The sequence below is a fragment of the Haemorhous mexicanus genome, chromosome 2, assembly GCF_027477595.1.
Source record: "Haemorhous mexicanus isolate bHaeMex1 chromosome 2, bHaeMex1.pri, whole genome shotgun sequence".
Classification (NCBI taxonomy): Eukaryota; Metazoa; Chordata; class Aves; order Passeriformes; family Fringillidae; genus Haemorhous; species Haemorhous mexicanus.
The window spans coordinates 91631190-91646984 of record NC_082342.1 but is presented as its reverse complement, the minus strand read 5'-3'; the positions used below and the strand labels follow the sequence as shown (position 1 = coordinate 91646984).

The following is a 15795-nucleotide window of genomic DNA, read 5'->3' as shown; positions in this document are numbered from 1 at the left end:
ACCATTTTACAATTAACGTATAAATAAGTCGACCATAATTACATTGTGTTATCTCACTTTGTTTTTACAGCCTCTTACCATGCTTCAGACAAGAAAATTAGGCATGTAGTGCTGGGTGATATACAGGAGGGAATGCTGGAGAGGATGTATTTTAATGACCTGAGTTTTACAAGCTCATGTAAAAGTTCATCACTTGCATCATTTCAGAGAGATGAGACTTGGTTTGTTGATTTGTTCTACTTGGCTTTCTTTTTGGGTCTTCATAGTAAACCATCTTCCCTAGGTCATTGCACAAGACAAAGAGAGACAGAACTTAACATTTTTTTAAGAATGCTTTCAGTATTTCTGAAAGCATAGCTATTTTTCTGCATCAAGCTAAGACTGTTTTGATGTGTAATATTTTATAATTGACCAAGACCAGTTTCAGATGGTTCTTCTTATTATACTAGAACACAAACCTTCTAGTCCCCTTTCTGACCTAACAGGTAGACTAAGCTGCAAGAGAATAATATTTAAAGGAAAGCTGGAAAAAGGGAACTGCTTTTCAAGTCCACAAGGTTTTTAGGACAGAAATCATTCTAAATTAGCCAGACATTGAATTTCATTTCTGTCTAGTTATATTTAGCCTTTCTTCTCTTCAAAATAAGGTTGACTAACTTCCTCTGATGCAATTAAATGTCCTTAAAACTGTGTGCACATAAATAGAAAGAAACAGACTGAGTAAATCTACTGTTCAAATAGCCTTAGGTTCTTGAGGAGGTTATGTAGCTCCCCTCTTCTGTCAAGAGGTTCTCCCTTGCTCCCACTTGCCTCAGTTATGGATCTGAGCATGTTCTTACTGCTATGAGCACAAATGTTTTACTCACCCATCCCACTTCACTTTTTAGATATGCATCTTCTCTGACTGACACAAAACATTTTGTTGAATACATTGTGTTAAGAAATCCCAATTTCAAGGGAAAAATGTTAAGAATATGAATTTTTTGGGCTGGGATAGTCTCAAGGCCTTTTCTGCCTCAAGGCCTTTTCTGCCTCTCACCCCACACCTCCAAGAGGGAGGCTGGGGTTGCACAAGGAGTTGAGAAGGGACACAGCTGGGACAGCTGACCCCTGCTGACCACGCCATGGTGTCATGCTTGGCATATAAAGCTGAGAGAAGAAGGAGGAAGGGGTGAATATTTGGAGTGATGGCATTTATCTGCCCAAGTCACTGTTAATCATGTTGAAACACTGCTTTCCATGCAATGGCTAAACACCTGCCTGCCCATGGGAAGAAGTGGAGGAATTCCTTGTTCCACTTTGCTTTATCTGTTAGTCTGTCTCTATCTAAATGTGCAGGTTTTCTTACTTTACTCTTCCATGCTTTTGAAACCCTCCTGATTCTCTCCACCATCCCACAGGAGGGAATTGAGTGAGTGATTTAGTGAGTGAGTGAGTGAGTGAGTGAGTGAGTGAGTGAGTGAGTGAGTGAGTGAGTGAGTGAGGAGCTGAGCTCTCTATTGGAGTTAACATACAACAGGTTGCTGAGTGGCAATAATAACATTTCGTTTACCATTTCGTTTACCAAGCTCTTAAAAGCATGAGCAGTAAAAACATCAGAATTCGTACTCCAAATACTCGGGAATATCTATTTTCTCGAGATGAGGACAAAGGAATGATACTCTAATCAATACTAAGAAACTATTTTGCAAGTCAAAACTTCCCTCTCTGAGAGAGACAAGGATGCAGTAACCACAATATAAGCTGAGAAGAACCAGGACATATTTTAGCTGAGTAGAGAAAGAAGGTCAGCTCCCATGTACATGAGACAGGAAGAATCTGCAGGGTCAGGAAATGTGAAGACTTTTATGAGTCTGGCAATGACTGAAGATGCAAGGTTATGGTCTGAAATGACACAGCAAATGGCTGTTCTCCACAGTGACTTATAAAGGTGCCATAGGAAGAGCTTGTGGGAGGAGATGAAGAAATTAGCTTCAGCCATGAGGAGCTCACTGATGTGGTGACACGGAGACATCAGTTTGTTTCTAGTTTGAATGAGAGTGGATAAATCTGGTTACAAATGTACTTATGAATTTCAAAATTCACAAAAAAGAAGAAGGACAGAAACAGAAGTTAAATTTGTTCCCTGCAGTCAGTGGGTCAGGTAGGTTAAGGAAGGGATGGAATCTCCCAGATCTGTTTGAGGAGAAGTCAATGGAGAAATTGGCTCGAGGAATGCCAGTGGAATTGCAGCAGGTGGCCCAGCCCTGAGTCAGAGATGAACTCCAGGAAGCAAAAGTAAACAGTACTCAGCATGCTTACAGATAAGAGGGACAAGAGCGAGATGTAGCTGTGGAGGCAAGCAGGTTCAGTGTGTGTTTTCAAAGTGGAGAGATTAAACACACACTTGTTTTGAGAGGAGGGAAAAGCCAAGGCAAATAACAATGTACATAGAGGACTAGAAAAAGAAGTAAGCAAGCACCAGGAAGAGGAGAAGACAGAATGTCTTGTTGTTTAACGCATGTATCCATTTTGCAGATCAGAACTGCACTAATTTGGGAAGCAGTTTATATAATCCATAAAAATGCATTTTATTAGCCTTTCTTTACTTGAATCACTGACTTCTAAAGAATGAGAACAGCCATAAATGCTATTGTCTCCACAGGCAGCAGTTTGAAAATAGAAGATGCATGGTTACACGATAAGTGTATTTTCTCATAAAAAATGTTTGCAAATCAGGTTTAAAATAAGGGAAAAACAACCTTAAAATATTCTGCACTTCAGAAAATAATAAAATGTCTTCTTATTTTCCCCCGGTAGACCACGCAATGCAGATTACTTTATGCAGGAAGCTAAACGGAAGAAGCATAAAGCAGATGCAATGGTGAGAACATTTTCTTTCTAGTTACATTGCACCAAATAATTTTTGTAATGCAGTTTCTTCATCAGTGCAGTATTCCTGGGGTAATTATAAAATCTATTATAAGGATGGCTAGGCTTGTTAAATTAAGAAATGTTTATATAATCAAATGTTCATAGCCCAATAAACTATGACATAACAAATAATGACTTACTGAGATAAAGGCCTGGATAAATAAAACTTTCCATTTATCCTTTTGCTTTAATTAGTAACTATAGTAATGGGGGCTGCGTAAAGGATCAACATACCTATCTTCTTGGTTTAACTAGCTGGCTAGGTCCTATAATTGCATCTCCCTCCAAATTTGGTCTGGTAGCTGAGGCATTTGCACTTTTTTAAAAGAGCTTTGGCTTTTCAGTGCCAAAAGAATCCTGGTTTCATGGCAGATGTTTCCCAACATAATCAGAAGCACACTAAGAATTTTTGTAACCCTAGAGGAACACCTAGCACACAAAGTACTGTTGCAACAAACAGATTCTTCACCCTGGCTTTGACCTGTCTAAAAATGTAGCCAGAAAGAAAAAGGGGAATCTGAGGTTATATGGAGCACTGAAGAGATGTTTGTCTTTCCAAACAAATGGGTACAACAAAATATGCAGTGCTGCAGCTGAGCTCTGCTTAGCTGTCCCTCAGTTCTCTCCAAGGCTGTGTTTGTCCAGTGCCACAGATAAGCCAGCACAACATGAGGTCTTTGGAATGGCAGTATATGGAGTGGGACCCTGCATTAGGGTGTCTGTGTTGCAGATGGGGGTAGCTGCTTTCCTGTCTTGCTCTGTCAGACAGACACTTTGCTGTCCCACCATCAGGAAAGAAGAAAGGTTTTTCTCAGCTGTGCAGAATGTAGAAAAGCCAAGGAAGCAGAAGCAGGTCCTTAATTTAGAACACTAACACCTAGTTTTACACTCTACCTGAGTTTATTAGCACAAATTTCAGTGGTTTATTCAGTTCCATATTACTCTAAAGTGAGTCTTAAAATCAGAAAATATTGTGGAGAAGTACAAATGGTGCATTTTAGCATGTTGCTTTAAACAGAATGGAAAGGATCACTTAATACACAAAGGAAATTCTTAGCCTGGAGAGAAATGTTTTTATGGTAGACTCCCAGAAAGCAGAGTTGCCAGCATTATTCTCTGCTGTGCCACAAGTTTGCTGCATGAAAGTCACCTAGGCATGGCTTGAATAGCTTTCTATCAGTATCAGGTGGTTGAAATATCACCACGTTCAGCTTTCCTACACACTGGACCAGCACCTTACTCAGACCTTGTTAACAGCCCTTTGCAGGTGCTTCCTCTCCCTCCCTGGCTGTGTAGGCATCCTGGGGAAAATGCCATATTGCCAAAGTGCCTCCAGGCACTTTGAATCACCTTGCTGGGCTCGACACCTCCTACTTTGGCACTGCACTACCTGACACAGGCACTCACAGTGAGCAGCTTAAAAATTACTCTAAGTCTCTCTGCTCCTCAGTCCCCCATCTGTGAAATTGGGATAATAGCACTTCCACCCGCACTGGAGCATCAGGGGGAGAAATATAATAAAAAGTTTGTGAAGTTCTCTGGTATGATCGCAGTGGGAGTCATATAAGAACCTAAAATAGATTGAAGCTAGTGTGCCATTCCAAAGTTACTATTTAAAATCTTTATCCCTTGGAAAAGAATAAGGTCCATTAACCTTTCACTGTGTGCATCAGATTTCAACCAAATGCATCCAGTCCATTAATGGGCTTTATGTACCGCAGGAGTTCTGACTGAAGGAGAGAGAAGTCAGAACAGAGAGGTATTAGTATGATTCATCTCTCTCTTCACTTCAAAAATGAAATTCCGAGGGCAGATAAGTGGCATGTAAGTGTACACATATGGACATTAGATGCATATTTGCATATGCAGTGTTACTGAGGACATGCACGTATATGCATGTTAGTGCACAAATACACACACAAAGATGTACCAAAAATAGGAGAAGAAACAGGGCAAGGAAGGAGGATGGCAGAAGATGCTGAGGGAGCAGAGCAGTCCCTGAAAGAGGAGGATATAGAAAGCAAATTCCTGACAAGAGGAGAACAATGCTAAAAATGGTAGGGATAAAGAAGACGGGAGAACAGAGATGAGCCTTTGTAGAAGAATTAGTAGTCAAAGTATTTAATTCTCTTCTCTTAGTTATGATATCTGTTACCATTCTTCGTTGAGTGATAAAAAACTACACTTGTAAAGATGTGTGAAACCCTTTTTAATGAAAGATGAAAGCTGGAACAAAAGGCAGCATGAGTTTGTGGAATTTCCAGCACTGGAAGAGCTTTAACAAACACTGTTGGGAATGTCCTAGGCACAGCTGACCCTTCTTTGGACACAAGAGTGTCCAAAGAACAAATAATATCTCAGAGCCTTTTCCAGCTCTATTTTCTGTATCTTATGATTTTCACTGATGCACAGGGTTTGATGGGTATTAGCTTTCTCACAGGAAAAATTGTGCACCTGAAGATATATCAACTTGTGTCAAGTTTACAATATTTGTTGAGAAAATCCCATCAAATGTAACGACATCTTGATGATTACACTACATCTCTGTGTCCTTATTTTTCTCTCTAGGTGGAGAAGTTTGGAAAGGCACTGAATTATGCAGAAGCAGCACTATCGTTTATTGAGTGTGGAAATGCAATGGAACAAGGCCCGATGGAATCTAAATCCCCTTATACCATGTATTCAGAAACAGTTGAACTCATCAGGTAGGAAAGGAAGGCAATGACCCCAGGGGTTACTCTATGCAAACACAATCATCTGCATTATCGCCCATTTTCGTACATGCAGTAAACTTTTACTGCATGTAGAAGTTCTGCACTGTAGAAGTGAACTCCTTACAACGGCCTGATTATTCATATGTAATGTATATGTATTATCTGTAATTTCTTTCAAAATTAAATCAAGAAACTCTGAAGAATGAAAAAAAGAAAAAATTTTTAAAAAGCCCAAACAAAAACACGAACAAAAAACCCCAGAGATTTTCCTATTATTTGAGTTGCAAATTACTTCCAAGAGTTTCATGATGTAAGTCCTGAGCTACTCAGTGGAAGAAACCAGTAATCCATAATAACAAAATATTTTCATGGAGTGGTAACTTGAAAAATTTTGCAACATGTGTAAGATTGCTGTTTAAAGATTACCTGAAAGAAGATGTGAACAGTGATAGAAAAATGGACACTCAAAGTCAGTGTGTGCTCTAATGTAGCCAGTGAAGTCAGGAGCACAGCTCACCTCAGAGCTACCCCTACCTTTAGTCACCTTCATGGCTCTCCAAACAGGACAGTCTAGAATACAGTGCCATCCACAGCCCCTCTGAAGTATGTCTCTTAAGTCCTTTTCTCCATTATAGCTGGTACTTAAAATAACGTTATTGGCAGTGTCATTGGTAGAGAAAACAAAGGTCAAAGCCATTGCAGCAGCTGAGGGACTCTGCAAGAGAGAGACCCCAGACACACTAGTGGAGAAATATGCACTGACAGTGACCATGGTATCATTCCAGGATAGTCAACCATGCAGTTCCATCCAGTCAGGATTAAGCTCATAGGAAGTAATACATTTTCATTTTTGATGATATCCATAATGAGTCAGAGCTTCTAAAACAAAAGCATTCTTTTGGACTTAGTGTTGATGTGAAGATTTTCTCGCATGTTAATAATTCCACTGGCATTTTATTCCACTTAGGGCTGTCTTCTCATGCATTTCAGTGGATTGAGGCCAGCTTTCTAACTGAAAGGCTATTGAAAAAAATCAAATACTTTTTTTTCTGTAAGAGAATTGTATATTCCATCTCTGCAATTTTTTCCTTCCTTTTTTTCCCATCTCTGTAATTCCGCCCTTCTTTTTTTTTTCCCCCAAAAGGCAGAAAGCTCTTTCTTTGTCTGCCCTGTCTTTTCTCATGGTAGTAAATATATGATCCTAACCCTGGAAATGAATTTTGCTTGCAGATGCATAGCTTTCAGTAATGTGCATAGCTGTGGCTGTGTTGTAATGTGAATTGCTGTTGATCTCGCTGCAACTCAGAAAAATAAGTGGTTTGCTAGGTATGCCTGTAGAAGCAAAATGTTCATACTGAAGCTTTGCACAGATATCAGAATTAGAGTTTGAAAGCAAAGGTAAGAAAAAATCACAAGCAGCTAATTATGGGGAACAAGTATTTTTCTGGAAGTGAGCCCAGAAGCGATGTGTGTTGTTCTAACCTTGTCTGTTGTTCAGGTATTCAGCTGGAAGCTGAGATTTCCAGAAACCAATTTGTGTTTGCATAGCACATACACTCTTGAAACACCAGTGCTACCTCTGTGGATCTTTAATATTTATAGAGTTTGAATGTAATGTCATGTGAGCAAAAATAGCTCTGAGCCACATGTTCCCCCTCTGCCGTGCTGTGCTCGGAGGAGCAAATCTGGGTAGACACACTCAGAACTGGCAGGGTGAGGTCAGCACCAGCTTCCAGGCAGGCTGTCTGCCTTCAAAAGCTCCAAACCCCTTTCTGCATGAACTCTGTGTAACTGGGTCTCTGCAGCAGCAGAGGTTATTTTGGTAGGACAGTGTCACCTCGCCAGCTAGGCTCCCCTCTGGACTGATGGACGATCAGGGGAGTTCACGGCTGTTTAAAGAGTGCAGGGATGCACTGCTAATGGCTCTGAAACACAACCAGGAAAAACACATGTATGGCTGGTAACTTGAACAAAGATGTATAAAGGGGCAGATCAAACGACAATGGCCAGCATAGCTCTCTGATCAGTAATATAAAGCTGTCTCAGTTAACTCACATTGGCTTTTTTCTTCTTGCTTAAGGTATGCAGTGAGACTAAAAACCCACTCAGGCCCCAACGCCACGCCAGAAGACAAACAGCTGGCAGCATTATGGTTAGTAGATCAAGCTTTCCTCAAAAGGCTTCTTTTCTGCAGTGAGCCAGTTCTTGAAAATCAGATGTTGGATGCAGCCAGATAGAATTATGTTCTCTATTGAAATTAAGAGAATCCTTTCTTCTCTGGGAAGGCCCAGCCCTTGTATCGCTGTACCAAGTCTGCATTCTGTCTCTGTAAATAAGCAATTCATATTTATTTATTGATTGTGACAGGTTGGCTATGGTACGTCAGTGTAATTAATTTTTAAATGCCTGATGGTTTGTTGTTTTTATGAGTGATGTACTTTTGTACCAACAGCTCGGTAAGTTCTTTTGCAGCTGACATTTTAGGCTCAATAATCATAAATTTTATTTCTATTATATGAAGGGCAATATGGTGATGGGGATAATTAAGCCTCTTGGATTATCTATTAAATTGAGATTTCTAAACATATATGTAAGCACCTTAGACATAGGACAGTTTCTGATTGCTAGTAAAATACTATAATGTTATTAAAATCAATGTTTAATTTAATATCATTGTAGTTAATACATAAAATACCTATTACATGGTTACTGAGTCTCAGTAAGTGGACATTTACAATCAGCAAGTGTGTTTTTAACATCTATTAACCATCTGTTAAAAATCCAAATTAAATGCATCTTTAGCCTCCATAAAGAAGGAGTTCTAATTAATCATTTGTATAAAAAGGAACAAAATATTCAGAGATGCTTTTTTTTTTTTTTTTTAATGCCCTTTCTCTGTCACTGGTTTTCTGTTCCGTTGGGAGGCCCACAGAATGCATTAGTGGCGATTGGTTTAAAAATGCCTAGGTGGGAAAATGACTTAAGAACGGTTAAAAAAGGACATATAAAGCCATATTACAAAGGCTTGCTGAGAACTGCCGGAGTGCTTCGGTGCGTGCGGAAGCACATCCAAATTCAGGGAGCTGCTGCATCTGTTCCAGCAGGAGAAAGGTCAGCGCGAGGGAAAGCAGACGGAGCCTTCTCTGGGCGATGAATGGCAATCTTAACTCACCGTCTGCCAGCCAGCAGATGAGCTGACACCATTTGCATATGTGCTGTACCTGTGAAGGTGACAGAGGGAGAGTGATGGTGGTGGCTGCGCGGCCGCCGCATCCCGCGGCTGCTCCCGGCGCCCGCCGGGCAGGCTGCCAGCCCGCCCGCTGCCGGCCCGCTTCTCCTGGGGAGACACTGTCCTCCAGCGGCCACGGCCGGGACTGCACCGCCGCGCTCCGGGCAGCAGCCAGGCTGCCCCAGCAGCCCTGCCGGGGATTGGCTTCTTCAGAGACAGTTTCCGAATTCGAGGTGTTCGCTAAGGTGTGGGCAGCCCTTGGGCGCGGAGAGATGGGGAGCACTCTGCACTTTCATACTCAAGACACCTTCTGGTGCTCTGGATTGGCTCCTAGACTAAATACTGCTTTTAAAAATGAGGCCTCTGCTGCCAAAGGAAAAGCAAATCCCACAGGGTTTTTGCTTCAAAAGCAGCGTTATTGTGGGGCACTTTCACACTTGCCCTAGTTTTCACACTTTTTCAATCCAAAAACCTTACTGGGAAGAGGTGGTGGTGATTCTCAATTCAGAAAATAGACAGGTACACCTAAAGCCACTAGCAAAGACAAGTGTATGTGCCCTGAATACTGACTATTGTGGTACATAACTATAGTCAATAGCCATTACTCTAATTATGTAGCTTTAAAGGTGCGTGGCACTCTGCAGACAAAAAGGGAGCACAGGGGCAGACAGTACCAGTATAGCACATTGAGTTTTTCAACCCACTGCTGATTTCCTTTGGGGACCAAATCAGGCAAGTGGCCTGGTAATAGCCTCCGGGCTCCAACACAATCTCTGTTCTGGTTTCCTACAGAGAAGCTTGGCCACTGAAATCTGTGCCAGATCCAAGGTTTCCCTTTATCCCAGCCATCTCCAGCTGCTGGAAGAGACCACTGGGTGTATACAGAATGCATCCACTATAACTCAAGTTCACTATATCCAGGCTATCGAAATAAAGTCCCAAGATAAGATATCTCAAAAAGCTGTTTATGCAATTGCAAGTAAAAATACAAGAAAATGTGTATGTTGAGTTTCAGGATGTCTCTTTTCATGGGAGAGGCTTTGATCAAATTTGCAGACTTCAAGCCAGAATGAAGGCCTGGGAGCCCAGACCCTTCTGAGTATGGTTTGCTTAGTACATCACTGGTAGCATTTGTTAGCATGCCCTGCCCTGGCTTTAGTACCTAGCTCTGCTCATGAATCCATGGCAAAGAGTGAAATACTGCCAACAAATGGTGATAAAAACTGTAAGCAAGGTGCTGTCAGCCTTCCACTCCGTATTAGTTTGAGGATTTAAGATAGTCAGTAGGATTTCTGTTTAGGAGTCACCATCTACTTTCTGCTCTCCCTTATATTCCAGCTACCGCTGCCTGGCCCTTCTGTACTGGAGGATGTTCCGACTCAAGAGAGACCACGCGGTCAAGTATTCAAAAGCGCTTATTGAGTATTTCAAGGTGCATTTTTTATGGCATGTTTGTAGATCAATGTTTTTAAAGGAGCTACAGCATCTTACTAGGGCATAGCTGTGCTGGGATTAGTTTTTCCCCTGTGAAGTCAGTGATGTTTTGCCACAGACTCTCATGACAACATCTGAGCTCTAGTTAATTCAGTTATCTTCACAAGGATCCCTCTTTGAAAAATACACACTGTGACCCTTCACAAAGGATGATAAATTTGTTGTACTAACAAACAGGTATTTTCAGATTATTCTTGGTCAGTTGTCTAGTGCTATCCAGCTCTGTTGTGAGTAGAATTTGCAAATTTTGCTGTAAGAATCCCCTTTGGGATTATATTCCCACCAGTTTAAGACTTTGATCTAGATCAGTCCTCAGATGCAGGCCTTCCACTCAGCAGCATCAGTAGGTAGGACAGTGCAGAGGGACATCTTACCCAGAGAACTGTCAGAGAGCCCTCACTGAGTTCAGCAGGAGTTGTACAGAAGCATCAGAGGGCAGACAGACCACCTGCCACGTACTTAATATGTCACCCTTGGCTTCCCCTTCCTGCTTTGCCTCACTTTCTACTGCTTTCATCTTTCATTTCTGACAAAGTGAAACTTCTTGCAATCAATCCATCCAGAATGTGATGTACAAACACAAAAATTAGCCTTTATCCTCCTAAATTTAAAAAAAAAAAAAAAAAAAAAAAAAAAAAAAAAAAAAGAAGAATGAATATACAAGTGTTTTAAGACAAACTGCTTTGTGGGACCTGAACAGCCATTTTTCTTTGAACACTGGGCTTATCTGTTGGGGTTTTTTTGTGGACAGAAGAACCTTGAAATGAAAAACATCCATCCTTTGGCATTTTGTTACTAAATAATTCTAATACAAGCATGAATGCTTATGACCAAATTCTGAACACATGAAGACAGGGAAGGAATTGACAGATCTGTTGTTGTCAAATGGAAATTGAAATCAATGTAATTGCTTCAAAAATTTAGCAGTATATAATTCAACACGTTATGTTTCTCTAACAATTACTTGATTTCAGGGGAAAGAAATATGTGTCTATTGAAGTACTCTATTTTTCTAGACCAGTTCAGAGAAGAGCTATATTAAGAGCAGCTCTCAACCATGTAAAATATCTCCTGCTAGCAGAGACTGTTTCACAGCAAACAAAAAGTGGACTTACACTCTGCTCTTTCTTTGCAGAGCTCCTGCTGACACAATGATAGCATAGCTTCACATTAGAAAGTATTCTCACCTTTAAAAGCAAAAATGGAGAAAACCATCCATCTGATGTAATTTTCAGTGGAAAACAAGCCAGTTCTGCACTCCTTTCATATTTGGTATCTAAAAGCTTTCAAAACCAAGTGACATGAAATGCTGACTGCATTAAGAACTTCCTCATATATTATCAATCAGAGAAGGATTTTTAATCACACATTTGCAGGGAATATTGACATACTTTTCTTTTGGAAAAGAAAAAGATGCTATTGAAATCTCCTTTAGGTGATTTATTTCCATTACAGAAAAAAATGCAGCAGAGAATTGGAAAGAAGGCCCAGATATTCAGGGACCAGCATGTATGAGAGAATAAAGAGACCAGGAGAATGGGTTGCAGTAGGGAAAGTGGTATAAGAGATCCCTTACAACAATACACTCTTTAGAATCCTTACTCCACCCTTCTGGTGCAGAACTGAGAGGAAACTGAAACAATATACCTAAAACATGAGAAAAAAGGTGTGTGGGAAGTTGTACAGTAAGGCAGAGGTTGGTTACATTTACAGTGGAAGTATCCTTGACTCCAATTTTCAAATTTTCCTGCTTCCAACTCTGTAAGTAAACAACAGGCACTCAGTTTCCATTACACTAGAAAGACGAAGACAAGTAGTTCTGAGAGAGAGAGGCATCAGAAAAGAAAGGGGGAAAAAAGAATCTATTCTGTAGCAAGATCAAATGCTGAGGATTCCCAGGTTGGTTCTATTTAAGATGGCAAATGAGAAATTTTCCTTTTTTATCTTTTCACACCTGAGCTTTTCCTGTCAAAAGGAAAAAAAAAAAAGAAAAAAAAAAGAAAACCCTCTGAAGAAAGAACCCCTTGTGGGACATTCCAAAGCTTATTTTTCATGTCACGTACCTGGGACATAGAAGACCCAGTGTCAAAATGCAGGAAGAATGACAGGGTACACACAACACTGCCATGATCACTGCTAAAATACAGCCAGTGTTGGGGTGCACATAAAAGATGTAGAAACCCAAGAGGCAATTCGGAAGACACATTAAAACTGAGAAAACAAAGTTCTTTAAAGAGAGGCTTAGGGGATGTGTCCAGTTTGGTGCTGAATGGGTTAAGAGATCATTGTGTACATGGAAACAGAGCTGATAATTCGCAGATTACATGTAGTTTTGCTGGCTTTGGACCAACAAAATCCAAAAGATAGCACTGAAGTTAGGAAGATTCAATCTTGAAACTGTGAAACACCATTTTTTTCTAATTATAGATGATAGATGTAGAACAGGACACAGAAGAGCAATAAGGAAGATAAATAGTGTCTAAGAATTTCTATATGGCTATTTGTCCTTTTTAGAAGAAATAAAATAAGATAAATTTTAAAATAATTTGGATTCTTTTAGAAGTGCCATGATTGGTGGAAAACAGCCATTGCAGATTGTGTGCACTGCAGGATTACTCCTGGCCTTGAAATCCACTACCATCTGAAGCCCCTTATTTACCATTTTCCTTCCTAAGCCTTGAGAGACCAAGAGGTTTTGTACTGCTGGTACTGCCTGTAACTCCTGCAGTTTACAACCCCTGCAGCCTTGCATTTAAAACAGTATCCATAAACAGATCTCAGGCTGCAGGACTTTGTGTGGTCTCACATGGATGTCAAGAAGAGAGGGCTGTTCTCCACCACACAGTTACTTGTAGGTTCAGCTTCAGGGGAGAGCACAACGAGGTTACTTTTCTTTGAAGAATCAGGCTGGCCATTGCTGAATGTGAGACTGTGGATGGGATGGACTAGAAAAGCTTGGTGTCTTAGACTTCTTTCTCACAGCCCCAGGACTAAATCAGTCACTTAGGAGAGGGGTGGAGTTTTTCCCCAGGTCAAATGGCCAGGAACTAGTGACTGAATTCCCTCCAGCTCCTGGAATTTTAACTACTAAAATAATTTTTAAATTATAAAATCATCTATCCAGTCTCCATTACTGCTGACACTTTAATTTCTCCTTTGTAAATAGAGTGTTTGCACAAGGTAGTCTCTCCTCAAGCAATGAAATTCTTTCGCCTAAGCACAGTATACCAGAGAGGGTCTTAGTGACTCCAGGTATACAAGAGACCACACTAAATGATCAACTGGCCCCTTCTGGGGTTCTCTGGGGAATCCTTCAGCTATGAAAACCACCAATCTACATAGGCAGTCTCTCTGCCCTTGTGAATGCTGCCATGTTTGGACCTAGGGGAACAGCTCCACAAGGAGCAATCATAAGCAAGATTTTTGAGCCTGGTGGTTAAAACACCCACCTGAGCTGCAGATCCTCAGATTCACATCCCTGTGGATGCCAGGTTGAGCAGATTTGCACCATCTTGCAAGTCCTAGGGGAATGATATTTGTCATTAGGGGCAGGAGAGTGGGAGGAAATCTTTCTGATTTTCTTCATCACAAGAAATTCCAGCCTAAACTTTACAGAGTCCTGCAGCATTTTTTTTTTCTGAATTCCCAGGATTTCTGTGAAAAGTATCCATTTCACCTAATATTTTTCTAATCAGTCCCTGTGACAGGGTGTTGAAAAGGCTATGTTTCAAGTCTATTCTGCAGCACTGCTTCATCATAACATCAAACTAGGCTGACTGGGTTTATTACTTCAGGAGATGCAATTGCATTGCTTTCTTTACATTTCTGTACTTTTATACTCTTTAATGTTTTCATTTTGTAGTATTATATAAATTATATACATTGTGAATTGCTCTTTCCTTTCCAGAATTCATCAAAAGCTGCTCAGAACCCATCTCCTTGGGGTGCCAGTGGAAAGTAAGTTGCACAGAATCTTATATCAGATTGGCAGTTAGAAATTGTATATTTTTACCTATGGTATGTTCTGATACTCTTGTGTTTTTAATCCCAACACTTTTTAAATAACTGCATTAACACTGGTTTCTAGGAGCACAGGAACTCCATCACCTATGTCCCCTAGCCCTTCTCCAGTCAGTTCTGTAGGATCCCAGGGGAGCACAGGGGCCCCTTCCCCATCTCCTATCATCAGCATCCCGCAGCGCATTCATCAGATGGCGGCCAACCACGTCAGCATCACCAACAGCATCCTGCACAGCTATGACTACTGGGAGATGGCTGACAATCTGGCCAAGGAAAACAGAGGTGAGCAAGGCAAGGCTTGGACTATTGGACTATTTGGACTAACTGGACTATTCTAGAAGACTGTCTCATGATTTGGATCAGGAAAATAACTACTTTGATATGAAACCTGCAAAGTAGGACTGCTGAGATTATTTCTTTCTTCAGTCTGCTCCTAGTTTGTTCCAAAACAGCCCTAAAAAGGCAATTTTGATAGCTGTCTTGCTCAGAAGAGCTGAGCCAGCACTTGTGACAGACAGGTCACAGACTTGGCTGTGAGTAGCACTTCCTGCCATCTGTGCATTCTAGAGAGGAGGGTCTGTGGGAGGTAAGACAGCTTCCTGCCCCCAAAGTCATGGAGCTGCATGGGATGTGTTTAGCCAGACCACGTCAAAAGCAGGAGCACACCTCCTTTCTGCAGAAGGAATGAACAGCCCCTAGCTTTCCCCCATCTGCAGCAGACACAGATTGGAACAAGGTGCCTGCAGACTACTCTGAGGTGAACTGGTTTCCACAAGCAAATGCTTCAGCATCTGACTTGATGGTGAAGCATTCCTTAGTTTTCAGGCTAATTTGTGTATTTAAGGCAGGGACATGGGCAAAATCCAAGTCAAAACAAGGGCACCTAAGTGAAGGTATGTAGATATGAGTTGGGGGGCTCATCTCCCATTGCAGTTGATGGAGCTTTGTTCAATACAAGCAGCAGTTCAGAGTGCTGTTTAGTACAACCTGAAAGGTGTGTACTAAACAGCACACCTTTCAGGGTGTACTAAAAAGGGAGACAGGGATACCATTTACTAAGGTATCCTTACCTAAACTGCCACTCCAGAACTCTCCTGCACATTCTGTGTTAGATCTGCCAGTCCAGGCTGTATGTATCAACTCCCTGAGAGCATCTCAAATGGGCACTACGTGCCTCTGAATAGACATCTGAATTGTCTATCCATGGCACGGGGATTGAAACTGGCTGATCTTTAAAGGTCCCTTCCAACCAAAACCATTCTGTGATTCTAAGTCCTGACTGGCTCGTTACCCAAATTACTTTTTTGGTTTGATTGGCCATGTTGTACAGGCCTCTATTTCTCTGTCATGGTCGTTTAAATATCTAGCATATCACAAATGTTTCATTGGACACCTGTGTGTGGACTTTTTGATCTAATTGTCCTC

At 41.1% G+C, this 15795-nt stretch overlaps 1 protein-coding gene across 1 annotated transcript in view; it reads left to right on the top strand.

Annotated features, from left to right (window-relative positions):
- AFF3 (ALF transcription elongation factor 3) overlaps positions 1-15795 on the top strand; it is a 277772-nt gene that overhangs the window by 250880 nt on the left and 11097 nt on the right. The window contains exons 15-20 of the mRNA XM_059840318.1: positions 2800-2863; positions 5482-5618; positions 7708-7779; positions 10195-10288; positions 14258-14307; positions 14438-14652. Of these exons, the coding sequence (XP_059696301.1) occupies positions 2800-2863; positions 5482-5618; positions 7708-7779; positions 10195-10288; positions 14258-14307; positions 14438-14652 (632 nt within the window). The remainder of the gene's footprint in view (positions 1-2799; positions 2864-5481; positions 5619-7707; positions 7780-10194; positions 10289-14257; positions 14308-14437; positions 14653-15795) is intronic.